The sequence below is a fragment of the Myiozetetes cayanensis genome, unplaced genomic scaffold, assembly GCF_022539395.1.
Source record: "Myiozetetes cayanensis isolate MyiCay16 unplaced genomic scaffold, myiCay2020 scf19, whole genome shotgun sequence".
In the NCBI taxonomy this organism is placed as follows: Eukaryota; Metazoa; Chordata; class Aves; order Passeriformes; family Tyrannidae; genus Myiozetetes; species Myiozetetes cayanensis.
Window position 1 is genome coordinate 4,655,970 of NW_026087400.1, and position 27,224 is coordinate 4,683,193.

The 27,224-nt window shown below is 41.4% G+C and overlaps 1 protein-coding gene across 9 annotated transcripts; it reads right to left on the reverse strand.

The window, feature by feature from the left end:
* Window positions 1-1,116: 1,116 nt before the first annotated feature.
* On the reverse strand, window positions 1,117-21,667 carry ARFGAP1 (ADP ribosylation factor GTPase activating protein 1). Of its 9 annotated transcripts, none has more exons than XM_050313655.1 (15): window positions 21,574-21,667; window positions 21,256-21,375; window positions 18,178-18,241; window positions 17,289-17,398; window positions 16,002-16,173; window positions 15,263-15,363; window positions 14,562-14,648; window positions 13,802-13,898; window positions 12,364-12,420; window positions 11,676-11,708; window positions 10,344-10,373; window positions 8,559-8,615; window positions 7,052-7,111; window positions 5,820-5,896; window positions 1,117-5,367 (listed from the first exon to the last, which is right to left on the reverse strand). In XM_050313655.1, exons 3-15 carry the CDS (start codon window positions 18,235-18,237, stop codon window positions 5,040-5,042), a joined length of 1,269 nt encoding a protein of 422 aa, XP_050169612.1. In that variant the 5' UTR covers window positions 18,238-18,241; window positions 21,256-21,375; window positions 21,574-21,667; the 3' UTR covers window positions 1,117-5,039. The 9 variants fall into 9 exon arrangements, with proteins under 9 accessions (XP_050169612.1, XP_050169611.1, XP_050169614.1 ...); XM_050313654.1 differs by having other exon boundaries at window positions 14,562-14,651; XM_050313657.1 differs by lacking the exon at window positions 10,344-10,373.
* Window positions 21,668-27,224: the final 5,557 nt, after the last annotated feature.

Here is a 27,224-nt window from a genome sequence, read left to right on the forward strand (position 1 = left end):
AGGGCACAAAATCTGATTCCTTAAAGTCAAGTGAAGTGTGAAGCCCTGGAAACCCAGGGAGCCTGCACATCTTGAGCCTGCACATGCCATGGAAGTGCAACCAAGTAACAACAAACCAGCTCAAAAACTTACTCATTGCTGGGATCAGAGCACAGACCACAGCTGTGAAGGGGCACAGACACTTACCCAGCAGAAGCAAGGGGACACAATAATTCAGTAGTGATCTGCCTTTCCTCAAGTCAATGACTGGTATTTTCTGCTCTAGACTCCACTTGTTCTATCAGCTTGCACTGCCTGGGCTCAGTTTGAAATTCAGAATACACATTACTGCTTTCATGGTATTTTGTATATTTCTAAGTTATCGGGCTCTGTATGTTGTCAGAAGAGAAGGCCAAAATCCTCTCTCCAGAAACAGCATATCCTGTTTACTTCAAGTAATCCCATGTGAAAACTTTGCATCCGACTCAGAGAGCAGCCCTTACGGCAAGAATGGACACAGTGCAGTAATATCAGTGACATTACCCAACTCAAATGTCCACCTTTTTTCGGTGTAAACATCAGTAAAATTACTCCCACAAGGCAAGTGCAACTCAGTCGTGCTGATCAAGAACATAATAAAAGATATTTTAAATTTAAATAAAGCCCAGCGCAGTCATCAGTCATCTGGAGTACTCACGTGGCTGTCTGGCTGATGAAGGAAACTGGAATCTTGAATGTGAACCATCACCAGCAGCTGAAGGATTGGCCAGATGAATCTCACTTTTTGGAAAGGACAACTGCTTCCAAAGTTACCTTTTTCTGCTGTGTTAAGTGCCTTTGTAGACAAGCTAATAAAAATCTGAATACATAAATCTATTTGCAATCACCTCACTATTTTATACCTCCCCTCAAATTAAGGAGGCAGCCAGTGTTGTCTCAAAACTGCTCCTAGATCTAGCTAATAGATCTAAAAGTAGGATTTTAAGTTAGACTGTGAAACTCCAAGGAAATATCAAGATTTTTTTGGCTCTGTCACTGACATGGGCAGCTCCCATTACTGGCAGGGAAGAACATGCCTGACACCGGCACATGGGCTTAAAATTAACTTAAAGTCCGCTTAAAAAGGGCTGAACACCGTTCTGCTCCATATCTCTTTGCTTTATTATAATGCTCTTTAAAAGATGACACTGCAGTTCAAGTCCAGAACCACTCTACAGAACAATGAATAGTGTTCACTGAAATCGCCATTCCTGTGAACTTCACAAAAAACACAGCAGGAGAATTAAAGATACAGTACTCCACCACTGACCAAGTTTCTGCTGGCATGAGAATGAAAGAGGGTTCTGCAACGAGGCCACTAAACCATTAGGATCAAACTCCAGTAATGGACATTGAAATGTTTCTTGATTTCTGTTTAAATCACTGACTGCTCAAACCTTTCATTGGGTCACTGAAATGTAATATTCCCAAAGGAAGGTGAGAACTGTAGTACTTGTGTAGGCTGCTCCTCTCCAAGAGGACCACTGTATCTTTAAATGTATCCTGGATTAAACAAAGGTTTTATCTACACTTGTTAAAATTATTGCACAGACCATTACACTGACAAGTACATTATGAACCCATGGAATGTTACAGTCTGGCCTGGAAAATAAAAGCAGCAGCATTATCCTTGAGGTCTCAACCATGAGGGAGAGCTGGCCAAGCACTTCTTGAATTGTAATCATTACTAACAGGTTTCAAGACACAAATGAAAGATTTTTAAAATAATCCCTAACTCCTAGAATTAGGTTTGGGAGCATTCACCAAGACTTTCACTCTTTTTCAAGCGGTACTTAGTTTGAACGTCTTGAAATTTTTCTTTTATCAAATTACCTGTAGGAATCCAGCTGCTCTGTATTTTCCAAAGTTGAAGCCATACAAAGAAATAAAAGTCTGAAACACCAGGAAATTTGAACCACCATTGCAATGCCCAGTTTTTGCAGCAGCCTCTTCACCTGCTGCACAATCTCTTGGCAATTTGCTCGTGCAACTTAAAATTGTGACTACACGGAGTGGGACTGAAAGGGAAGCAGAGCCCTGGTCACCAACTGCCCACGGTGACAAGATCATTTTCACAAGTGCCACTCTCAGATTCATGGCTGTATCTTCACTTAGACAGGCAGCCTCAGCTCCAGCAGGCTGCACTCAGTGCCTCTGCTACAGTGCTCCTCATCAGGCCAAAAAAGGAGGATTTGGGGAGAGGAGGAGGGGGTTAAAAAACCAAATCTGATTCAGAAACACTCGCACATGCAACTTGCTTGGATGCATTTCTCCAAATTGCAGAATATTCCCAGCCACCTACTCTAAGAAAAAGTAAAATCCAATAAAAGAGAGGCTTTGTAAAAGAAAATGCCCTCATTTTGTCCTCTCCTCTGGAAGACATGATCAAAATGTTCAGACTCCGACAAGTCCTTACAAAATACCAATCTGCCTCTCAAACTGAGACCAGCTGGCATAATAGTTTGAGTCTGCAGTTACACTTTCTGCTGTCATAATGGGTTCTTTTAATCTTCCAGTAACACCTTTCTGGGAGTTGCAGCATTTTGTTGCTTCTCTCCAGCACTTCAAAAAAGGAAAAGAGACAGCAAAACTTCTGCCTCTGTCTCCTCAACTGGAAGAAGAATCATTACCCAAAGCTCCTGCTTGAGCAGGGCCCTGGCTGTTTAATTTGGAACATAAAAGTTTCAAGAGCTACAAAAATAAAAGCAGAAGAACAAACAAATGGCTCATGCCAACCGTAGCTGCAAGTGATACATAAATAAATCAGTTTTCTCCTGGGCAAAGCTCACAGCTGAGGAGAACGTGCACACATCCCCCACAATACTGTTGACTGAATGGCCTCTCCTGCCACGAGCTATTTCAGGAGATGTATGAGAGAGAAACTGTAATAAATTTGTATAAAGGAAGCTGAATCAGCTTTGGACTGGGCAGCAGACACGTGACAATGAGGCAACAGAGGTGTGTGCATAAAAAACCCAAAGTTATATTTGACATGCAACTATAAGCTATGACGAATTTACACTTGGAACTGAAGAAGAAAAAAATCCTTGTTTTACAGTCAGGCTGTAAACTTCTGCCAATGGTACCACGAGCAGAATTGTAAACTGAGATCTCTCGAGCCTTTGGCACTTCAAAAGGATCAATGTCAGCAGGAATGTGTTGGGAATGGCTCAGCCTGGAGGAGCACTTGGGTCCTGCTGCAGCTCCAGGTCCTGCTGCAGGGGCTCAGAGACCACGAGCTCAGGAGAAGCAAGAGGGGAAAAAAAAAATCCCAGTTCTTGCAGGACAGGGCAAGAGGAGACTAGAAAAAATACTCTGTTCACCATCTGAAAGATCCTACTAATAGAAATACAGAACCAGAGTATAAATACAGCTACTTCTACTTAAGACTTAAGCCTTTAAAATCTGCTACTTTTGAGGAAATTCATGATTTTCCTTCCTTTTAAAACTCTTGATATTACTATAAGCTCAAAAACCTCTGTGAAGAGTAAAGAAATGAAGCATTATTTAAGATAATTTTGACAACTTAGGTTGGTTGTTGAACAAATTAACTGATTTTAAAAAGAAAAGGCCTTTTAGGTGAGTATTAAGATTTACAGGGTTCACAGGAAGAACTCCATGCTGGCAGTAAAGCAGACTACATAAAACATGAAGTTTTTTCAAAGCGAGCTGATTGTTTTCGTGCTGAGTGTACATTTACAGCCCATCCCCAAAAATAAAATGGGATGCCTATGACACCTCTGCTGTTAAAGTCACAGTTCTTCTGCAGAAGTTATGGTTTGTGTCATGCAAAGCAATTTGCTGGGTCAAAACTGAGACGTAACTGAATCTTCTGTTCCACTCCTTAATGCTGACAAGGAGTTCCCAAAGTTTCCAAAATAGTGTTTCTTTAACAAGATCCAGGAAATGTGGAGAAATGCATGACAGAGATATAGTTTGACAAGTTAAAGATTCATTTGGAAAACATCTGCTTAAATTCAATTTTACTATTAAATCCAGACAGCTACTCATCTTGAAAGGGGCTTGCTGCCAGGCTCTTCCCTCAGTGTTCTCAGATTTTCCACCCATTTTTGTCTTGCTGGAATCTTCTTTATAAATTTGAATTTGTTTCACTGCCAAGCAGCAGAAGGACTTCATTTTTATCAGAATCAGTAAAGTAGATGAGTAGAAGGAAGAAAGAGAAAAAACAGACCACATAAAACACTCAAACTGGGGCAAGGGTGTAGGTGAGGAAGGTAAACACCACAGCTTTGCTTTTTGTCTGTGTAGCAGAGCTGCACAGTGTAAACTCTTAATCCATTGAGTAGGGTGGCCAAGTACAGTCATTCTGGATATCCCTTGATAGCTCAGGTCAAACCTGTAAGTTTACACAACTAATTATCTAGCTCTAGATTCCTTATGAATTCTAAGGGGAGAAAATAAGTTTTAAAATACTAAAAAAAAAAATAATAAAATAATGTCATAAAGTTTAAAAACAAAGCTCCAGTAAAAAATACTTTAAAGATCATCTTGAATTGCCAGACTTTACATAGTCAGAGCAATACATAAGGCATTTGAGCTAGATCTATTCAACTGCAGCTTGCTCATTTAATGACTATCTTTTCAAGTCACACCCTGTCCCTTGTTTGCATTAAACACCTCAAATCTCAAATTAGATGAGGACTGGATGAACACCTATGAACCTAAACATGCAAGGCTGTGCCATGAAAGTGTCCTTGCACTGACTTTTTTCATTTGAACATTCGTGTTAAGAAAGTCACTGTAGCCAATCAGTGCAAGGAGAATAACAGTTATCACTATCCTTAAAAAAGGGAGAGCCACCTTCATGTGACAAAAGATTCAGATGCTACTTCTTTTTTGCCCTAAACCAGGATATAAGAAAGGAGAATGAATGGGAAGCACAAAAGTAACAGATCAGTAAGGTCAACCATGATACTCCAGTCGTGTGTAAAACTTCCTCCCCTCCATCAGCCAGCACAGCCTCCCTTTCCTCGCTGTGCAAACCAGGGTTTAACAGAGTTCTAAAAGTCATCCCATGCATTTTTTGTTGCCTTGGGAGGTTTTCTGGTCTTGCTCTCCCCTCCTGCGTTTTCCCAGTTGGTCTCCCAATTTTCCCAGCTGTCGCTGTTACTGTTCTTGTTGGAGACTGTTCCCGAGCCCCACACGTCCCAGCTATCGGAGCTCTTCTTCTCTGTGGAATTGTCCACATAGGTCCAGCTCTCACTGCTTGGAGATTTATGAGCTTTTGGTGGGTCTGAGTTGCCAAAGGTCTCCCAGAAGCTTTGATCTACAGCATTGTTCTGGTAGCCCTCCCCTCCACTGTTCTGGTAGCTGTCTCCCTCAGCTGGTCTTTTGTGGGGTGAAGGGGAGGGAAAGGAAGGTAGAAATAAATTAGTTATACCAAATATAATAAATTTTAAAAAATGACCACAAAGAGAACTATAATTCTACTGCCCTTTGGTTTAACAAAACTGAGGACAAAGGCATGACTAAATATATTGCTCCAAATGGCATAAGCTTATAGTCTAATTCACAGATTTTGTTACCAGCCTTAACAGTCCCAGGTCAGGGAATATGCATTTGGAGTAATTTTTAAATTACAAGATGTGTGCCCTGTTTTGTTCTCAGTTATAAACAAATAGTTATATTGAATTCCTCCCATATTCCATAGAGCAGGACTGCTAGCAAAGAGAGAATAATTTCTAAATATTGAAAAATTACCTGCCACTACACTGCTGAGAATGTACTGGAGATAAAATTATGCATTTAAAGAGATACAGAAAGTAACAACAAAAAGTTACCTTTCAGAATTATCGTCTGGTTTGCCTGAAAAAAAAGTGGTGACGTCTCGCCATCCCTTACTTCCAACTCCCTGAACCTAGAGGGAAAAAAAAGACACTCCATTCATTCAGGCTGAACCAACCCCTCTGCCAGGTGCAACAGCAAAAGCCACAACACAATCCTTCCACTTGTTCCCATAAACAGAACACATTTCACCAGAAAATTTAACTCACAACTCATTAAGTGTTTTTGATGGGCAGATTTCTGAACACACATTTCACAGCATCGTGCTGCTGGAAGAGGTGAGAAGCAGGTCAAGTTTAGCTTTTTCACTCATTGTTGTAACATCTTTTGAATTCTCTCCTGGATTTCCTTGACAAAAATACTGGAATTACTCCTTACATAAAATTAAACTTAATGACAGCACTGAAGTTTGGATCTCACGATTCTTGTAACAAGTATTTATATTTCTGTTGTTCTACAAAGCTACCTTCACTCTGTTCCAGTATTATTGCACCACCCATGTAAAACAAGCCAAAAGTTGAGTTCTAGAATAAACATGACTACTAGGAGAATCCTTTGGGGTTATTATAATGGACTGGCATTGGATTAGAAACACAAATTCTGAAGAGACACCCATGGATGGTGCTATTCTAAGTCACAGATACGGAGGATGAAGCTCAGAATTCAGCCTTGGAGTTGCCAGGCTCTAAACAGAACAGGTAACATAATTCACTTTATTCAAACCTTCCCAAAATCTAAGGCACTAAGCTGGTATGTGAGAGAGCTTCCAGTGCTGACTTCACAGTGCTATGTAAGACATGCAAGTTATCAAACCAGGTGTTAGACTGTGCAGGATTTCTGTGCTTGGCAGTCACAGGCAGCACTTACCACATCACCGAGCAATGAGAGCGAAAGAAGACAAAGGAAAAGGTGCAGAGCATTAGTAAGTTTAACTGTACCAATGTAACACAAGCTGTCTCCATATTCTCTCCCACATTTTCTTTGTGTGTTTGGGACACTGGCTGACTTATAACCACACCATGTCCTCACTGAAACCGCTACGAGGACCACACCACACCTGCACAGCTTTTAACACCCCAACAGAAGCACTGCCTGCTCAAAGTTACACTTTCCAAGTTTCTCTCTTTGACACAAGCAGATGAAAGCTGCACTGTGGTTTTCTTTTCATAAGAATATGGAGACTGGCTTGTTGTTTGGCCTCCTAGAAGCCAGGCAGGCCACCTCATACCTTGCTGGCCAACTGCGATACCCCCATGGTGACCTCCTCAAATATTTTCCCCTCTTTCACCTATGTGAATCAAAATATTGGTAATTAGCCATAAAACAAAGTATTATTGAGACCTTAAGACAAGCTCACTTTCACTTAACAGCTAAAAACATAAAGTGCAGGAAAAAACAAAACCACCCCAAACTGAATCAAAATTTATTTAAGTTAAAACTAACAAAGTTAAGAAAATGCTGACCTATAAGGGAATGTGGGAATTTATTTTACAGACATACACACAGTTTGAGGAAGGTATTACTACGCTACTGCTGAGCATAAAAACACCAGTAAATAAAAAAATCTGCAAACATGAACTTTTATGCTTATATTTTACTAGATATAAAGATGTTTTTTAGAAACTTAGCAGACCTATTTTATTCTCTCTCTTTTACAGAGGCTTATTTAAATATTAAAAGGGCTTTGAACTTTGGTCAAACAGAACACAGTTGGTGCCTTTCCCCAGTTAATAAATGGCAACTGTTCCAAAGCAAGTGACTTTTTTTTTTTTTTGCACCCTAAAAGAACCCCTGAAAATAATGCATCTAAGCCTTTAGAAATAAATTGTGGATAATCCTAGGGAATAGAAAACCAACTAGAGTCTTCTTGTGTGGTTTAAAATTCCATGTAAAGAATGGTGAATTAATAAAAGTAATGCAAAAGAAATGATTTTGCAATGTGATTAAAATATTCTTTTCAAATTGAAAATCAATCCAAATCCCAAAGTGGTGGCATTGCTTCTCTTAGGATAGCAAAGATAGTCTGCTTTATAAAAAACCAGTACATTTGAAGAAAAACTATGCAGGTAAGTGGAGAACCACATTCTCAGAAAAGACTTTATCAGAATTTTGGAGCTGACCCGAAATTCTAACGCACAGAACAAATGCATGTCAAATAGAAAGGATGTAAAAATACATTTTTCTAAACATAGGAAACAGGAAGGCAACATCTGACACTGGGGAAAATCTCTGACTAAAATCTGTAGTATCAGTGATCACTGGTCACTTCTGAGGAAATAAAGGTTGGAAGAACATGTTCCTTTTATTGATGAACTGTCCCCATTCATCTTAAACATTTACTTTGTCCCAAATTCTACCCCCAGATGAACTACAGTGGCTCAAAAGATGCTTGACTGAACTAAAACAAAGCTGACAGGCAGATGAGTAAAGCACTGGGAACTTAACACTCAAAGATACTACTGCTAACACATATTTTTTTTAAAAAAGCAAACTGGTTTTAGTATCAATTTAGGGTGCATTTTCATCTTGCCCTATTGAAATTTTATTTCAATTATTGAATTGAAAGTATAAAATCTACAAAATGAGAAAGACTGGTGGAGAGAATTTACCCTCATTAACCTTTCTTTGCTAACATCTTGCTCTGAATTGTTTAATGTTTCTCCTTTACAGAAGGACACACTCCCTGAGTCATCATAACCATTTCTCTGCAAGTCATTTACTAGTTCCAAAGTTACCTTTTCCTGTGCAGGTTTGAGAACATTTTCATTTAATGTCTGACCTAACTCTGATGCCTATTTAAAAGTAAAACAAAAACAAAGTCAGTTATATTTTCTTTAAAAAAAAAAACCACCAAAAAACAACAGCCAACACCTTCTGCAGCCTCATTTCTAAGCAGTATCTCCAAAAACACACGAAGCCTTAAGCTTTGATTCACAGAAGCAGAATGAGCTGAAAAGCACACACAGTAAAGTGCTGCAGGAAACATTAAAAGACAATAAAATAAAATCAGATACACATGGCAAGAGATGCCCGGAGCCCAAGCAAAGTCTGGCCCTGTGCTGGAAGCAGAAGCAATGGTTTCAACCAGCAACAGCCTTGAAGATGGGCCCCTTGCTAATGCCTGCAGCTGAATGTTTGGAAGAACTGACCTCAGTCACCCTTATTTTTTCCTACTAATGGAATTACTTGTAGAATTAGAGCTTTTGTGCCACTTTCCCCCCAATGTTTCTGTCTTGTAGTGCTCCAGTTGTCATCCACTAAGAACAGCCCAAGTGTTTCTGAGCAATACACAAGAGCCAAAGCTGTGACAGAAGATTTTTGTAATCTTTTTTAAAGCTCCAGGTTTGCAGGGAGAAAAAACCAAAGAACTTCAGAAATCTACTGCAATCCAGAACAAGATGCATGAGGACATTGTACTTCTGAGGCATTTTACAAAAATGTAAGCCCACAGTGTCAGTCTCTAAATTACTTTCCTAAGAGAGTGCTGACAAGGACAGCAGGGTTTAGAAGAGTTTCACTTGAAATCATTCCTTTCCCTGTTAACATAGGAAGCCTTTGACAGATTTAAACTTTTCTTTGGAATTGTCCTATCACACTGAGTGCCTTCTGAATTATGCTGGTTAATCCAAAAAGGCCAACACGCTTGCCAGGCAAACATTATCCCTAAATATCAGCAGAGACTAATGAAGCTTTATTTCCTAAGGGTTTATATGTCATCACCAACACTGCTCAGGCTGTGAGCCTTCATTCTTGTTCTTCCTGGGAATGGATCACTTTGAAGAGCTTTCCTAAGAAGCCTTTCCCTTACCCACAGCACTCCCAGATTCTCCTCTTTTCCCAAACATTATCTCCAGTATTTCTACTCCTCACAGGCTCAAAGTTCTTGGAGAAGCAGAGGGAAAAGGCAACCCTGCTTCCACCTAGTGAGAAATGTGAATGTAAACCATTTAAGGCTTGTTTCAACTGGGAGTGAGGCCAAAAAGCTTTTTAAGAAAAGCAAGAAAGGGGATTTCTCATCTTTGAATGAGTCAGAGATCTATTAAACCTGGCAAACTGTTTATGTTATATAATGAACAGTGTAATACACCCAGAGTAACAGTTCAGGTGTGCTGAGTGGAGTCACTGCTAGAATTAGGAAGAATTCTTGTATCAACCCTCTTCCTCAACCACCACTATAAACCCTACATTAAGAGTCTACCTTCCAACAGCACCCCAGCTCCTGGCACACTGCACTCCTGCAGCAGACATGCAAAGAGAAATCCTGAAATCATCTCTGCTGATGGAGAGCACAGACAGGAGCAGAGCCATCTTTCGGACTGCGCAGAGCTTGGATGTCTCTGTCCTGTTTGGCCTATTTTAAGTAGGTTTGAAGGAATATTACCATACAGAACACACAACATTATTCTAAAACAGATTTGACGGAAGGCAGAAAAGGAAAAGACAGCTCAAGAGCAAATGCACATATTCAGCACCAACAGTGACAAGGAGTCCATGCACAAGAATATATGTGAGGGTGTTACCGGCTCTGGCTGCTGCTTGTAGCCCCAAAACTTTACCCAGAGAGCAAAAGAGAAAAGAGCAAGGAAGGTAGAAGCAGCTTTTAGCAAAAAATTGGCAGCATTTTTTCAGGCAAGTTAAGTAGCATGAACCTTTTCCAACTTCAACATCTACTGACAGGACAAACAGGGAAATGTGTTCAGTCCCTGGGCACCAAACACACTTTTAACCAACATACCACATCAAAAAGATGTGAAATCTGCTCTGCAAAGGGTCAGAAATTTCAGGAACAAAATTTAAGCTTCAGTAACACAGCTTAGATTCTAGAGCACCACCATGTTGCTGAGGTCCTTGTCAGTAGATGTGACGAGCTTTCACACTTAATATTGTATTTACATTTGTTAATAATAAAGGGAAACTGCCAGAAGGAGTGAAAGAGGAAGAACTGAAGAAAACTTGGTTTTTCTTACATAAGCCAAGCAGCAAACACTTTAAAGCTTTTAAGTAGGAAGTTTGGGTGCTTTAAGAAGACATTTTTGTTGCAAACGTGCCCAAATTTGGCTATTTGGAGGATTAATATCTCAGTGCATACACCTGTCTGAACACCAACACCTGGCAGCTTCACATTTGTTTTGAGCAATACCATCTATGCCTGTGAGAAAGCAAACCAGGCTAATGCTGCACATACACAGGAGTTACAGTTCAAGTCAAACTCCTGTACCATATATTAATATATGTAAGTCCTGTCTCGCTCAGGACTTTGGCAAATTAGGAATCCCATTCTGCACATTTTTACATTTGAATTTAGAATTTTTCCATGCAAATAGATCTTATGTCAGAGCTCTGTGTAATTCAGGTCTGACTGTCTCTGTTTTAAACCTAGGTTGAAAAATTAAACACTTCTGTCATCATAAGTTTTTAAAATACACACAAGCTAATTAATTTATGAATAATATTAAGACAGTTCACATTTGTAACTTCTTGTTATACTTTAGCAATGGAAAGATGGCTTGTACTATAATACATCACCATGAAAAGTGCATCAAGATAGACCACATCTACGATTTACAGAAGTAAAATGAGGGTATTTTACATTTGTAAGCTCTACTGCCTTTCCAATACACCCAACAGGTACAAAGAGCAGAGCAGAACTGTTTATTTCTTGCTTAATTTGATCACTGCAGTTGATTTCAATTCCTATGGAAATAAAAGCTAGAACCTGAACATTACTGGGCATTATGAAGGAAAAGTAACACTGGTCTGGTGATGATCACATCTAAATCAACTGGTACAGGCAAATACACAACATTTAAAGACAATTACAGTGAATAAGACAGAGCTAAATCTATAATCACCTTTTGACTTGCTTGAGATCCAAATCTGGTAGCCTGATAGTGAAAAGAAGCAAATACATTCAGGTTTACTCAGAATAAACCCTTCAATTTTTAAATACACACATTTCCTCTCCAAAAGGAATGGAACCTTTGGCAGAATTTCACAGTGAGAAGAGAGATCCATATCACCACCTCTGGCATTCCAGATTGCTCTGGGGAAGCATCAGTCTTTCTCAACTTGCAACAGAGGGAAGAAAGGATTTTCAACACAGACCAGAACTTGGTGGGCCAATGCAGGTGAGTATCAGTATTTTTGTCTCTTATAATGTCACCCAGAGTAAGAGGTAATTGTTATGCTCATGGAAGTTTGGAACAATACTTAAGCAAAACTGAAAAAAAAAGTTGCAATGCATTATGTTCACAAAAATATTTAGGCTCTTTCCATCACCATCTATGTAAAATGAAATAAATTCTGATTTCCCCTGGTTTGCATTTACAGTTAGTTGAATGACTGTCACTAAAGTCTGCCAACTTGGAGGACACGCAGAGCGTGAAGACCATGCCTCAGATCTTCCCAAATCATCCCAGTGGACACAAACTCTGCCCAACATGCTTTCTATTTAGACTGACAGAAATGCTGTTGTTAGAAGACAAAAGAAAGACAAAGAGAAAACTATCAGCAATTTGTAACTTGGTTTTATTTACTTACACCCTCTTTAGCAGCCGAGGCAATTTTGCTCGCTCCAGTTGTGAAACTGCTCCATCCCTTTAAAGAAAGCAAGAAAGTCATAAGCTATGTGTGAATAATAATAACAAATAATCAAGTGCTCTGTATAACAGGTTGAATGAAGTCAAAATTCTCCAATACAGCTTGTCCTGTAGTCATAAGAACTATCTGCAAGTGAGAGAAAAAATTACAGCCTCTCATTTACTGAAATTAAGTGATGAATTTCCAGTATTTGTGTCAAAAAAGCTAAAATTTTGAACAAACCTGAATGTTTCAGATGTTATTCTTCTAAAAATGGCTACATGTGTGGGGGGAGAACAATCCCAAGCAGCGGAAGGAAAATTGGTTTTCCCACCAGGATGAACACCAATACAAGTAACTCAGGCTCACAGCAATGAAGGACTAAAATCACACTGTAATGTGTGTCTGTGGTCACACGAGGGCATTTCAGCCAGAGACTCAAAGGTTCACAGTAACATGAACACAGTGTCCTCCCTCCTCTGCTGTCTCAGCACACCTGCAATACATCACAGATGTGATTTCTAATCTGAACTCTCTGGCCTATAAACTATGACATAGCTAGAAAATATTCAGCAGACCTACACTAACCAACCTGTGGGATAACCTGGAATATGGTTCAAAGGCTCAGGCAGTACCTATCTCTATTAAGTTCTAGTGAAATTACTTATTTATTTTTAAACAAACAATGGAATCTGGTGTGGATATTCAGGCCAATGAGGCTCTATAGAAAGCTACAGACCACTAACCTTGTCAGAAAACCTTCCTGTATTTCCAAGTGACTCCAAATCCCAAATATGGTTCAGCACTGCTACTTTGCAGACTATCAGAGCACCAATATTTCCCTGACTGCCTCTGACTTTATTCCCATTTTCCTTCAACAATGCATCTTTCTCTATCTCTACTTGAATCACGACAACTGTTCAACCATATGCTGTTATCTCTTCACACCCTGTCACAAGTATTTCAAATGTTTTCATCACTGCTCAGGGCTTCTGGCACCACATAGACACACATTTCAGTTGTTTTCCACTTAACATACCTAATATGGTTAATTGATTTAGAGCATTATCAGCCTAACTGCTTCTCCTTACAGGTAATTACTTTTTTTTCCTTCAGCCCTGTTGAGTATTATTTCTTGATCCACTGCTACATCCTCATTTCCTTACTTCTGTGAACTGATACCAGACATAACTCTTAAGTTTTGCTCAAGTTTCTCCCTTCATTTCACCTTTTAAAGTCCACCAGTATCTTCTTCACTCTTTGAGAATACAACCAATACTCTGCATCTCTCTGTATCTCTCTGCACTCTTCAGTTTCTCCTCTCTGTTTATATTCTCCCAAAACAGGGGATAAAATGGAAGAAAACTGAGGTCACAGAAAGCTTCCAGCAATTCCTTACCGAGTACAGTGAAGACATAGCATTATTCAGGAAGTCATCCTCTTTTTTTGGAGGGTTTACCGTGTTTCCAAACCCCACGTAGCGATTCTCTTGGCCACTACCATAAGACAGTAAATGAACAGTGTCTGTATCAGCATGCATTCATTAAAACTATTAAACAAAATCTGAAAAGCATGAAATGACAACTGTTTTTACATCTGGGGAAAAAAAAAATCCTAAAGCACCTAGGACCCAAAACCCAAAACCACTCACTTCATAAAGACAATAACAGCAACAAGGATCCACTGAGAAATCCTTGCAAATTACAGTATCCCTGTCCAATATAATGTGGTCTTAATGATTCTCCAGGTTTAACAGATCACTGATATTAGAAAGCTGAATAAATCCTAATAAAAGGATACATGAAAATGAAAAAAGAAAGAAGAAAACACTGTTAGTTTTATAAATGCCTCTGTTTAGCTTAAATCACTGTAAGATACAACATACAAACAGAATTCCTTAGTTTGAAGCCCACCACAGTAAAATCTGGAGTTACAAGCTTTCCTTTCAATGCTTCAAACATCTTCAAACATCTTTGTTATATAAATGCATGAAGGAACACTTTCCTCCATCTAACATCCCAACATATTTATAATATTAATCCAGTCATAACTGCTCACTGGTGAATCAGGATCACAGTCGTGTGGCTGTAGTGCAACATCCAAGTCTTTGTTATGCCAGAGACACAGGCATTCAAAAAGGTCAGTAAATATTACATTACCCTTGGTAGGAGCTGACATCATCATTTAACCAGTCTTCAAAAGCCTTGTCAGAAGAGGCAGTTGCAGTGTGAGATTGTCCAGCAGAACTTCTGAAATAAAAGATTTAAGCAGCAAAGCAAAAAGCCCCCAGCTCTGCACTGCAGCTTGATGTACACCATCATAATACAGATGAAAACCTGGTTATTTATTTCATCTATCAACTCTAATGCAACCACTAAAAGCTATGAAGTGCTTGTCCTTTTGATTTACAACTGCTTTTTCAGTAAACTTGGTCCTTTAGTGCACAGAATAACAATCACTACATGCAAAACCATAAAAACAAAACTGTTGTGGTCCAGCTTTGATGCTCCTGTTGGCAATGAGCACCATCAGGGAAAAAGCAGTTTCTTCTCCCCTGGCATTCAATTCCAAACTGGCACAACACTTGTGAGTGACACAAATGTCTTGTTTCAGGTGCATTACAAGTCAAGATAAAACCAGCCTGGCATGTCTGCTGCCCTTGCTCACTTGTCTCTAATATGGTTTAAGGTTCAGGTGGAGGAGGTGGGAATTATTACAGCTATTAAAGCCCTGCTACCTCATCCTCCATAACTTCAGCTTGTTCAGACACCACCATCAACAGAATGAAACCACAGACATTCAGAGACCAGGTTTTGATCCTGCTGTATCTGCAGCAACATTAGATAACAAGGACACGTACCGGTGAGTGGAAGAGAGAGGCATTTTAGGCTGAGGGGGTGTCCAGTTCCTGGCAGGAGAAGTTTCAATAGACCACTCCTTGCCCTCAGCCACTGTAGCCACCTAAAAGAGGTAAGAAAACAGCCAAGAATGCCAGGTCAGAGCTGTCATACAAGTCATACACTGGTTCTGTATCGTGACAACAAACCATTATTCCAATTTGCTGCCAGCTGTAGAGATCAATTAATTCGTTTTTCCAAGAAACCAGTTTTTTTCTGACTCCCAGGCTGTGATGTTGAATTGAACACTGGTTTTTTTTTTCAGGCAACTTCTTCAAGCAGGCATATTTGGTTTGAAGAGCAAAGACTAGATTAATGAAGAGGTGTAAGCACCAATCCCAGAATCCAATTCCAATGAAGTGGGTTCAATTCCTCATCCCCATCACAGATTAAAGTGCAGTATTGTCTCAAACTTGGTTTTAGAGATAACTACCCAGGATAAGGAAGTTGGTCCCAGAAAATCTCCTGCCTTCACTCCTGCCTCCCCAAGACCCTCTTTCCTAACTGCACCTTATCTCGATCACACACTATCATTCCTTTTCTGCCCAATATTTGAGACATTAACTCTTTCAGGATTTCAGTCCCTCACACTTACCCTTTCAGGAATTATTCCAGAGGTTCCAAAAGCTGCTACTTGCCCTCCCTCTCCCCTTTCAAAAACAAGTGCTTACAAAGTAAGGACACACACAACACTGAACTTACCTGGTCTCTAAAGAGAGCTGCAGCTTTGCTGTTGTACTTCTCCTGCATTGTCCAGCAGGGATCATAGTCATCTTGAGACTCTAAGAACTGTCGAAATTTGCTGTTACCTCCAGCCTTCATTTTCTCCAGCTCAATATCCTTCCACTTGTCCATGGTTACAGAACGTACAAAACTGAAAAGCAGGTTTTGAAAAAAAAAAACAAATTTAAATCACAGCTTGTTATAATTTCCTGCTGTATCAACAGCGACAAAAAAAAAAAGCTTATTACAAGCTATCTCAAAAGTTGAGAGTATAAACATGTTAGAGAACACTCTCCAAGTACAGAAAGACAGATTATCATAAGAAGGTGGGCAGATCCTCACCGAAATAAGCCAAAATCGTGTCATTTATTGGCACTTTAAGGAGACAGTCAACAGAAGGCAAGTGACAGAAAAAGCAGCTTTCTTCAAGAAATTTCTTTCAGAAATTAATCTAACCCACCATTTAACAGAAACTTTTCCCATACTTCACTCTGCAATTTTTTCTGTCTATTATCACAGTTACACTTCAGTGACCTGCAAAGAAACCTCCTGTCTCACTCTTTGCTTCTGCTCCCAATGACCATCAGGTACTGGACAGCTCAACTGCTTAAAACAGCCTTTCCTAAAACCTGACCTCATCCCAGGGCATTTGTGACTGCAGCTGGCATCTCAACTCTGCTTTCAGTCATAAATTCTTGCTCAGTAAACTGTATTAAAACATACAAACAAAAACAAACAACCTCCCACACACACAAAACAATCCCAAACAATGCCTTGTTGTTAAACACAAGGTCGCAAAGGAGGGGAAAAAGGCTCTTTAGAACTTGTAACTTGGCTGATTTCTTTCTCCCTAAAGAAATAGCCTTCATCACACCCTCATCTCAGTAATTTCATTTTTTGTTTTGTGTAACATATGAAATAGTTCCAAACCCTCCTTTTCTATGCAATTTCTACTCAGTAATAGCTTTAAATCAGCCCTTGAAGAGCAAAGCATGCACTTCTGAATGGTCCCCTTGCTTTGCAGATTTCTCCCCTGGACTTCCTATTTCTTCCTCATTTGAGTAACTACCCTGTGCTCTGCCCCAGTTCCACATACACACACTGTGAGTCTCCAGATCTAGTCCTCAGATTCCCATCTCAGCTGAGGATGCTTCCTGGTCAACAATAAAACCTATAATTTATATTACCAGAAAAAAACCACATTCTGTTCACGGCCATGATCACCGAGGTAACCCAACCCAGTCCACGTCTGCTGGAAAGGCTGACCTGAGGTGAACTCCCAAGCCTCGGTGTTTTCCTGAGCACTCAAGACAGATCCAAATTCCATAGGTCACGCTCACCCACTGGGGGTTAAATGCACCACATTCAAAACAGACCTGCGAGACAAAAACAATTATCTCTGCAATCAGCCATCACTTGTCCAGGTGAAGTTTTCACAGCACAGCTCAAAAAGTCGAATCATGAAACGTTACATGCAGAAGATAATTTCAGAAGGGAGAGTTCTTAGTGTTTGGAAACATCTTCCCTGAGAGCAGAAGCTTCCTTCGAGTATTTATTTATGCTGCCTGTAAAGAAATGCTCATTAACTTGGATTATAAAAATTACTGTACCGACTACCAGAAACCAGCGAGGAAATAGAGGTGAGCAAATGGAAATTACTGAGCAAAGAATTTAATTTGATTTCATTTCCATACTGTCTTGAGGGAAGAGAAAGTAACCAAATTGAATTCTTGAGGTTTCCTTGGCAAAATAAAGATGCAACATTGAAAGTCTGGAACTTTTATTCAGTCACTGTGACTTTCTCCTCCCTCAAGCTTTAATGTATTGACATAAATAAAACTGAACCTGTCCATGGACTATGACATTTAAGGTTGTGCATAATCAAGTTACTTGAAACAGACCATTTTAATTAAGCTGTGCCCAAGATACCACTTGTTCAAAAGACTCCAGGGGTTCTAGAATTGCTAGAACTTCTGGAAGACTTGTGCCAAAGATGCAGCAATGTATTCTAGTACATCTATGAATAAAAGTTACTGGAACTAACAGAAATATGAGCCTTCCAAATTCATATGTTAGCCCCAACCTACATCTGGAGCAGGCAAAAAGAAAATTCAATTCTGCAAAGTTAATCTAAAGAAAATCATAATTTTCTCACATTGTTCTCATCTTGTGCTCTGACTTCCTTGAGAACTTTCCTTGTTCTTGGACTTGCCATGATTCTGCAAAGGGAGAAAAACGAAAAACTAAGTCACAACCAAGGATTTGGTTTCAGTAGGATGTTCAGCACCTTATAAACACATCTCTGTGACAAAGAGCTTGGTATCCAAACCACTGACTCACAACCAGCTGCATAGGAAATACAGACAAAACAAACCACCACAAAACCCACAACCTTACTTTTCCATTTACTTTGTGCTTTTCAGGGGATTTAGTCATCTTAATTCCCAAGTTGGAAAGCTGTAATTCAGCCATGGCTGAAAAGGGGTTGGGGGGTGATAAACATGGAAATTCTTCTATGCCACATGTTGTATCAAAACAGATTCTACTGGATGTTGCTCCCAGAACAACCCACTACCCTTCCTGAAAGCACTTTACCCATGATTACACAGGATCATATGCATAAAACTCAACAGACACAAGCAAAAAATAACAGAAACTCTTACACTTAAGAGAGCTGAAGACATTCCTAAAAGAGCACTTTGCTAGAAGATACAAAAAATCGTGATTTCTCAGAAATACTGAGTTGATTAGCTATGGAATTCTAAGGAAACAAAGCAATTATTGGGACCTTTCACACAAAACAGAATTCTAGTTCCAACAGTCATGTCTTGCTGTCAGACCACATCATCCCACTCTAATTTTTATGAAGCACGAAACAGCAGGGAGCAGAGTCAAGCTACAGCTAAAATCCCCATTAAGAGAAAAAAATGTGATTCATACACAGTGCACAGCCTGAAAAAAAACAGAGTACACAAAACACCCATGATTAAAAGAAATATAGTGTAGGGTGCAGCATAAGAGTGCAATTTGGAGAAAAAAAAATCCTATTTCCAACTAGTAGTATGGTATTTTAATTAATCTTAAATAAATAACATCTCTTCTTTCTTTTTGTTTCCAGTCCATCTTTTCATTTCTACTTCAGAAAACAAACTTCTAAGATGTAACGAAAGACAGAAGCCACCAGGCTGACTAGAAAAAGCATCAAGTAGTAAATGTCAAGCTTACTGGTCAGTCCAAATACAAAGCATAAAACAGCAGGTTGATATTTGCATCAGATATTGGTCTGAGGGGGTAAAGTGCCTTTCCAAATGCCTGACAATAGTTCAGTCTGTGTTATTTGGCTAAATAGTCCTAAGTCCTTAAAATAGCAATAGAATTAACAATCTTGCAATAATTTTAAAAGGTAAGTGATTAACTCTTACATAGAATTTCCACAGCCCCAGGGGATGGAAGGAGAACACATCTTCAATATAAAAAGGAAGGTTGTTACAAAAAGAAAAGCGCTACAGGTAAGAAAACATTAAATTTGTATGACTGTGACATCAATTCCTTAGAAATCCCCAAAGCAGAGCAGCCTTTCTGTGATCTGCAACCACAGCGGTACAATAAATACAGTTATTTGCATCATCAGCTAAGATGACTCAGAAAGAAATAAGCTCAGTGTTGTACCTACAGATCCTCACTGTTAAGAGCAGGAGTTATTTGTAGCAGAACTCACTGCCTTTTATCTAAAGTGTTTATTCCTTTGTAAACATCTTGTTGACAAATACTTAGTTCTATGGAATTCAAGGGGCTGTTTCCACTGATGTTTAGAATGTGCTGCCTTTCAACCTTAATTTCTGTTAGACAAACACAGGTAAGTTGCGGAAAAAAAGTGGTTTAGACTGAAAAAGTTACTACAGTTATGGGTGAGTAAAATTTTCCCCTCATCCTGCATCAAAATAAACCACAATTATCGTTGTCAATAATCAAACAGAAATTGTCTAACTTTCGGAACAGGAGAAGTGTGGCAAGTGAACCCTCATATAATGGAACACACCTTCTCCAACAGCATTCCAACATCATCATTCAGTGTCCCATAACTTACTCATGTGCATGTGAGCAGGGAGATAGCACTGCACACAAAATGCATTGGCTCATGTCCTAAACAAGGACCATAAACACATTTACATGAATCAAAGTCCACGTTTTCAACTCCATTATTTGCCCCTGGTGAGACAAGGGAAAATTCTTCCTCTACAGCACATAAATTAAGTAAATAACTCAGCAGGGATAGCCAGACAGACAACAGTGCACACTCTGGGCCCTCCTCTTTGCCATTATTGCTGTACTCTCTTTGAGTAACAACTCCTCTTCCTCTGCAATCATCCATACCACATCATCCAAAAAAAGGAGGAGGCAACTAAAGCCACGCAGCTTGTCACCTTCTTCTCCTCCACCAAAGCATTTGGAAATAAAGGACAAAGAAGAAAGTCATGTTCTAGGCTTTCTAATATGTAACATCTTTAGAGTGCCTGGGTTTTTTTAATTATTTTCCCACAGAGTTTTAAGTGTTCAAATTATCATTGTTTACACCCAAAAGCTGAGCCCTGGTAGCTGACTGGACAAATAACCATGGTGCTGTTTCAGATTCAGAAGTAAATCAGAAGTAAAAAAAGACAACCTTAAATAAACAGGCATTGTTTTGTTCTCATGTAAACGGACACAAACACTTAAGAAAATGTTTAGAAATAATTTCTCACTGAAAAATATAAATATTTTTGTTTAAGGGCCCCAAGGCGGAAACAGACACAGACCAGTATCACACTCTTATTTCCCAAACAACCTGCTTCCAGAGCAGAAACCAGACATACACCGTGTGAATTCCCAGGTTAGGAATCTCTAGCTTGCTAAAAAACCAAGCCAGAAGGCAGAAGTGGACTCGACACTTCCACATGGAAATGCGACAGTAAGAGGACTTTGCTCCTCTGATGTAGCAGGAAATTCAGAGCCAGCGTGTGAAGAGCTTTGCAGTTCAGCACACGAAGGGTCAGCGGGTGACGTGGTCGGTGTCACTGCACGGTCCCGAAGGCTCCCTGTGAATTCCACCGGGGCAAAAGGGCCACAGAGGCTGAAGAAACCCCCTGAACCGCACACTGCCCGCACCTCCCCGGAGCAGGCACGGTTCTCGAACGCCCCGGAGGCCGGCGGGTGCTTCCCAAGCGGAGCACTTTCAGTTTCACACGTTCCTTACCAAGAGCTCGCAGGGCCGCGGCGAGGGCGATGCCTTCAGTCACACCCGCGCTGCCTGGATCCGAGCTGAGCCTCGCTCAGAACATGGCCGGGCTCCGGCCAGCGCTCCGGCCTCTGCTTCCTAGCGGGGGGAAGAAAACAAGGCAGGAATGGGTGAAATGCGGGGCGAGGGGATGCCTCCTCCCCGCCACGCCAGCCTGGCACCGGCCCCGGCCCGTGTGACAGCGCGGGGGCCGGGCCCGAGCGCCGCCAGCTCAGCGCGCCCGCCCCGCCGAGCGGGGCCGGGATGCGGGCAGCGAGCCTTGCCGGGACAGCGAACCTCGGCGCGGGGGAGCCGCGGGGCCGGTAACGGGGACACCGCCGTTAGCCCCGTCCCAATCCCGATCCCAATCCCGATCCCGGTGCCGGTGCCGGTCCCGCCCGGCGCCAACGACGTTGCAGGGCGCGAGGCATTGTGGGCGCTCGGCTTAACCCGCTGCGGCCCGGACGGGGAGAGGGAAACGCGGCCGAAACACCCCGTTATCCCACTGTCTGCGCTTAAGGGACAACCGGGCGGTGGGGTGGGGTGGGTGTGATTTTGTTTCAAACCGAGAAAAAACCGAAATAAAGCTTTACGACGGACTCGCGCGCGCGCTGCGCTCGGTGTAGTTCCAGAGCGCAAAAACAAACCCGGGGTTGTATCTCGAGGTGGGGGGGAGGCTGCCCATAGAGGTGAATTATATCGAATTATGGGGTTTTTTCCTCAGTAAGTTATTCATGTGAGCTTGAGCGGGGGTTGCAGAGAGGCCACACGTTGGTCCCAGGCCTGGGGACACGCTGAGGGGGTGGTTTGGACCCCCGGCGCTCCCCTGGTGCTGGGGACAGGTTCGCTTCCAGCTCCGCTCGGTGCTGGTGTGGTCCCACCTGGAGCACTGGGTGCGGGTGGGGAAACCACACCAAAAGAAGGATCTAAAGCCATCTAAAGAGCGTCCAGAGGAGACCACGAGGATGGGAAGGGTCTAGGGAAGCCATACGAGAAGCGGTTGAGGGCACTTGGCTTGTTCAGCCTGGAGGAGACTGATATCGGACCTCATGGAGGTCTGCAGCTTCCAAGCTCTGCCCTCTGTGACCAGGGACAGGACCCGAGGGAACGGCCTGAAGCTGTGTCAGGGGAGGTTTAGGTGGGGTATTAGGAAAAGGTTCTTCACCCAGAGGGTGGTCGGGCACTGGAATGGGCTCCCCAGGGAAGTGGTCACAGCATCAAGGCTGCCAGGGCTCGGGGAGCATTTGGACACAGGTGCGATTTTAGGGTGTCCTGTGAAGAGCCAGGAGTTGGACTCAATGATCCTTGTGGGTGCCTTCCAAGGCGGGACATTCTCTCCAGAGATCCTCCCAAAGGTGAGGGTGGATCAGGTGGAAAGAGGACCTGGATCTGCTTTGTGGTGCCTGAAGGCACGTGTCCAGCGAGCACGTCTATGCTATCGCTAATTTCGTTTTAATCATCAGCTGTAGGCACAGAGCAATGATTTAGTATTTACGTATGAATCCCACCGAGACAATATGCTGCTCATTTCAGTGCAGCTCCTGGTCTGGCCTTCGTACTTAATAAGTAGGCTATTATCTTCCTATCAGTGCAGGGGAGATTAACGGGAGCCATTTTCATTACCATTAATGGTGGCTACATACGTAACACCCTCACATCAATGAGAAGATAATGGGCCCTTAAGTGTGTGTGTGTAAGGAGGAGAGAGGGAGGGGTATGGAATATAAAGCAGACTCACCTTAAATAGTTTGCTTTTCCAGTTAAGGAGAAAGTGGTCTCTTCTGATAAGCACCATCATTTTCTGGTAAACATGAACCAATGGGCAATGAGGTTCCCATTATACAGATGCTGTATTATAGGGCCTAATGAGAATATTAATCTTAGTTTTTCCACATAATTGGTAGATAATCCAGTGACAGGTGTTGGCATTGGCTCTGCAGTGGTTCTGGAAGGGTGAGTGTGTGTGCTCACAGCCTCAGGAGCAGTGTTGGGTAGTATTTTTCATCTGTTGTGGTGCTGGGCTGGGAGACTGATGACTCCCGTGGTCTTTATTTACTAAACTTGCATGTTCACACTCTGGGCAGCCAACCCTTGTAGTGGCGGATTTGTCTTTCTGGGACCAGAACTGCTATAACCAAAGAAGCACAAATAGTGTTTCTGTTTCACTGTAGTGATGATTATTGCAATTTTCCTTGGACCAGGAGTCATCCTTAAGGCCTGATGTGCAGTGAGCAGCAGACTCACGTACGTGAAGGCTGCAGGATGGGACTGCCTGGTTTGCAGTAGGAATGAAGGGACGCCGCGAACATTTGCCTTTCTCAGCAAGCAAATAAATGCACGCCATTCCCTGTCCAGTTTGCACTGCTCCTGGAATTTGGGATGGGTGCATAGCTCTCTCCCCATCTCTGCAATGTGTGACAAATATCTATTCTGAGATAACAGATAATGCCAAGAAGAAACATTTACAAAGGCACAATGCTTGCCTTTCCCTGCTTGGTGTTGTGTTCCCTACTTGTTCCCTTTATCTGCTTATGAACTGTTTCTACCTTGAAACTAAATGACAAATATTTTTAGCACAATTGCCATTGTTATAATCGTAATGCCCAATGTCGAGAACATATGAAATGTGATGATAAGGAACAAATTGCAGCATAACAATAATACAAGGCAGGCACGGTTTCTTTGAGCTGTTTTCCATGTTGAGATTTTGCAGATAGAAAAGATTTTACTTGGCTTCAAAAGGACAATATACAAACATGTAAAGGGCAGCCTGATTTGAGAGCACAGAAAACAGCTACAGCCCAATTCCACAAAGATTTCATGAACATGTGCACCATAATTGCAGTGAAGAAGACTAATAGCAAGTGGAAATTTACTGAGATAAGCTACCTAGTGTACAGTTTTGCTTGTAAGTTAATGATTTTGTACGATGGCTTTGAAACTTCTTAGGTAAAAAAAAAATAAATCTCGAGAACAGGGCTTAAACCAAAGAGCACTCATTTTCACTTCTTCCTCTTTTACAGATTTACTAAACCATTTCTAAAACATTAATAAGACTGGATTTTGGCTATTAAATACCACAGTCCCTGACATAAATGAAGTGGCATTACCACTTGGTTTAAATTACATGAAAAATATCTGAAAAATTCTCTTCTAGAATAGCTGACAGAATGAGCTTCAAATATTAAAGGAAAAAGAGATGCCACAAAACTGTGTTTTGGCTTGTTTACTGATGCCTATGTGGGTTGAATGCTATATTCTGCACTAGCAGCACTTGTTGTGGACTGAGAAGATGTGGATTTTTATTGCCTTTTTCCTCTCAACACATCTGAGATTAGCCACTATATCAGGATGTCACAATGCTTAAATTGAAGGGAAACAAAAGGAAATGTAGATACCCTTGTTAGATAAATCTATTTAATAAATCTGAAGAGTGAGGAGAGAGGAGGAATGGACCTGTTTGCATGATAAATGTCACCATTCGAGTTCTGCGTTGTCTCTGCATGTGACTTATGTAACTGTGTGAATAACAAATAACTGTGTATATAACTGTGTGAATAATAACAGAACCCTGAACTCAGCCCTTTTAGCACCGTGAGGAATCTCACTCATTGATGGGACTGGATGTCAGTCCCTTTTCCAGGAGGAATTACCCTTTTCCAGGAGGGTTTTTCGGTACTTCCGTTGTTGCATGCTCTGAATAGCACCCTGTCAACTGCAAGCAGGTTGTCACCTGAGCCACCAAACTCTCAGTCTCATTTTCAACTTAACAGGCTTGAGAGTTCAGAGTGACTTCAGGGGGTGTCCTGTAAATCTTGTCAGAAGCCCATTCCTACTAACATTATGTCACATTAAAAAAATAGTAGAAAAATGATACGTGAAATTTTTTTCTGCCATGGGATGAAACATCAGTTGTTATTAAATGTTTATTTTTTTATTATTGTTTGTTATGCTGAATGAATAAGGTTTATTTTTATTGATTATGGCATTCAGAGCTGTTGATATTCATTGCATTTGGCAGACACAACATAGCAACCTTACCCAGCTACAGTGAATATTGCCATTAAGTTACAGAAATGCCACATGGATGTAATAAAAAAATATCTTCCCTCTCGTTGTATAAGGGAACATTACTTTTTTTCCTTCCTTTTCAACTGAGAAACACTTGTATCAGGGCTTTTCCGATACATTTCCTCAAACCTTTCCTTACACTTCCTTAGACCTCATCCCTTAATTTGACACTGACACAAATCTGTAATTCCACCTAATGACCAGCACAGCCCTGCTGGTGGTCAGGCACCAAAAGCTAGAGTTTAGGCAGGAGTTTAGTCCTAAAACTGAATCATGGAGTCCTGCCTACACCACGGACCACACACTACAGCCTCTGGCTCTGAAATTCATGTCCAGCTCTTCAAAACACCGACAAGATCAGGACAGTAATCAACCCCCATCCTTCCACTGCATATTTATAGGGAATTCACTCCTGATTTGAGCTCCCCGTGCCCACTCCCCCATGCAGCTGGGAGTGCATTTTAATGTGTGCGTTTCCACTACCCGTCAGGTTACTAAGACACCCTTTCATTATGCACTTCCACCTCATAGCTAAAGCTGAAGAAAAGCTTATGCAGATAATTGTATTTAGACACCCCTGTAAGTCCTTCTACCTGTGCACATTTTGTTCATTTCAGAAACTAAACTTAACTTGGAAAGTTTTCATGTGAGGCAGCAGGAAGCTTTACTCTGATATTAAAAAGGGAAACAGAAAGGTAAAACCTTTGATTTGAAAAGCAGCTGTTACTACACATAGCTTGAAACTTTGTGTTGATGTCAAGTCCACGTGTGTCACATCACAGTTTGTATCGCTGCCAATCAAAGTGGCTGGCTACTGTGGTCCAGGCAGGGTGAAAAAGCCTGGAAGTGCTGCTACCTGCCTGTGTCTGCTCTGTGGATATTCAGAATGAACTCTGGGAGGCTGGTTCAAGTGGCTTATTTCCAAGGCAATTAAGTCTTTGTAAAGCAAATGTGTGTAAAAAAATGCTCCTTCAGCCTGGTGGCACCTGACACTGCTGACTTCTTAATACGCCTTAGCTCTCACTGGCCTGGGATTGGAAAGAATAGCACTGAAAACACGGCAGAAAAATAGCTGGGTTTGTGTCTGTATGTGTTGGAATCGCTTCTGACTGCACATTTCGTACCTTCCTCGGGGCAGGACTCACACGCCGGCTCCTGACACCGCACGCCTGTGCACGCACTGCTGCAGATGTCCTTCAAAAGACACGCTGAAAGAAACTACTTGTTATTGATTTCTTCTCCATCGCATCACATGAGCCTTGTAAAATTAGCTTGGGGAAGGTCTGTAATCATTTGAGAGGAAAAAATGATTCCTAAGCAAATGGGGAAGCGGTTTTCCTAAACGAGAGCGCCCTAAGCCACTGCCCGAAACTGGAGACTGCGCTCACCCTTCAGGCTCTTTTTTTTGGTCATATCATTTGAGAAATGCAACTGTTGCATGGAAACCTCGAATAATCACTTGGTATCAATACCCAGGGACCTTGGCAGCTGCATTGAATTACTTCTTGGTCACAGTGCCTAGTGAAACTGCGGCTGGAAATGTGGCTGCAATCATGCCAGCTACTCGGATTGCAGGGGCTGAGATGCTGGGGTGTCAGCTGCCACAGCCTGCTCCTTCTGCGGGGCTTAACCCTTCGGGCACTCCCTCCTCTCTGCTCCAGCCTGTGCCTGGGACAGCACCTGTGCCCCTTTATCAGGAATGCTGACAGAAAATCACAGAATATCCTGAACTGGAAGGAATCCATAAGAATAACTAAAGTCCAACTCCTGGCGCTGTACAGGATGACCCCAAAATCCCACCATGTGCCTGAGACCGTTGAACTCTTTGACTTGACTTGACTTGAACTTCTTGAACTCTGGCTTGGGGCCATGACCAC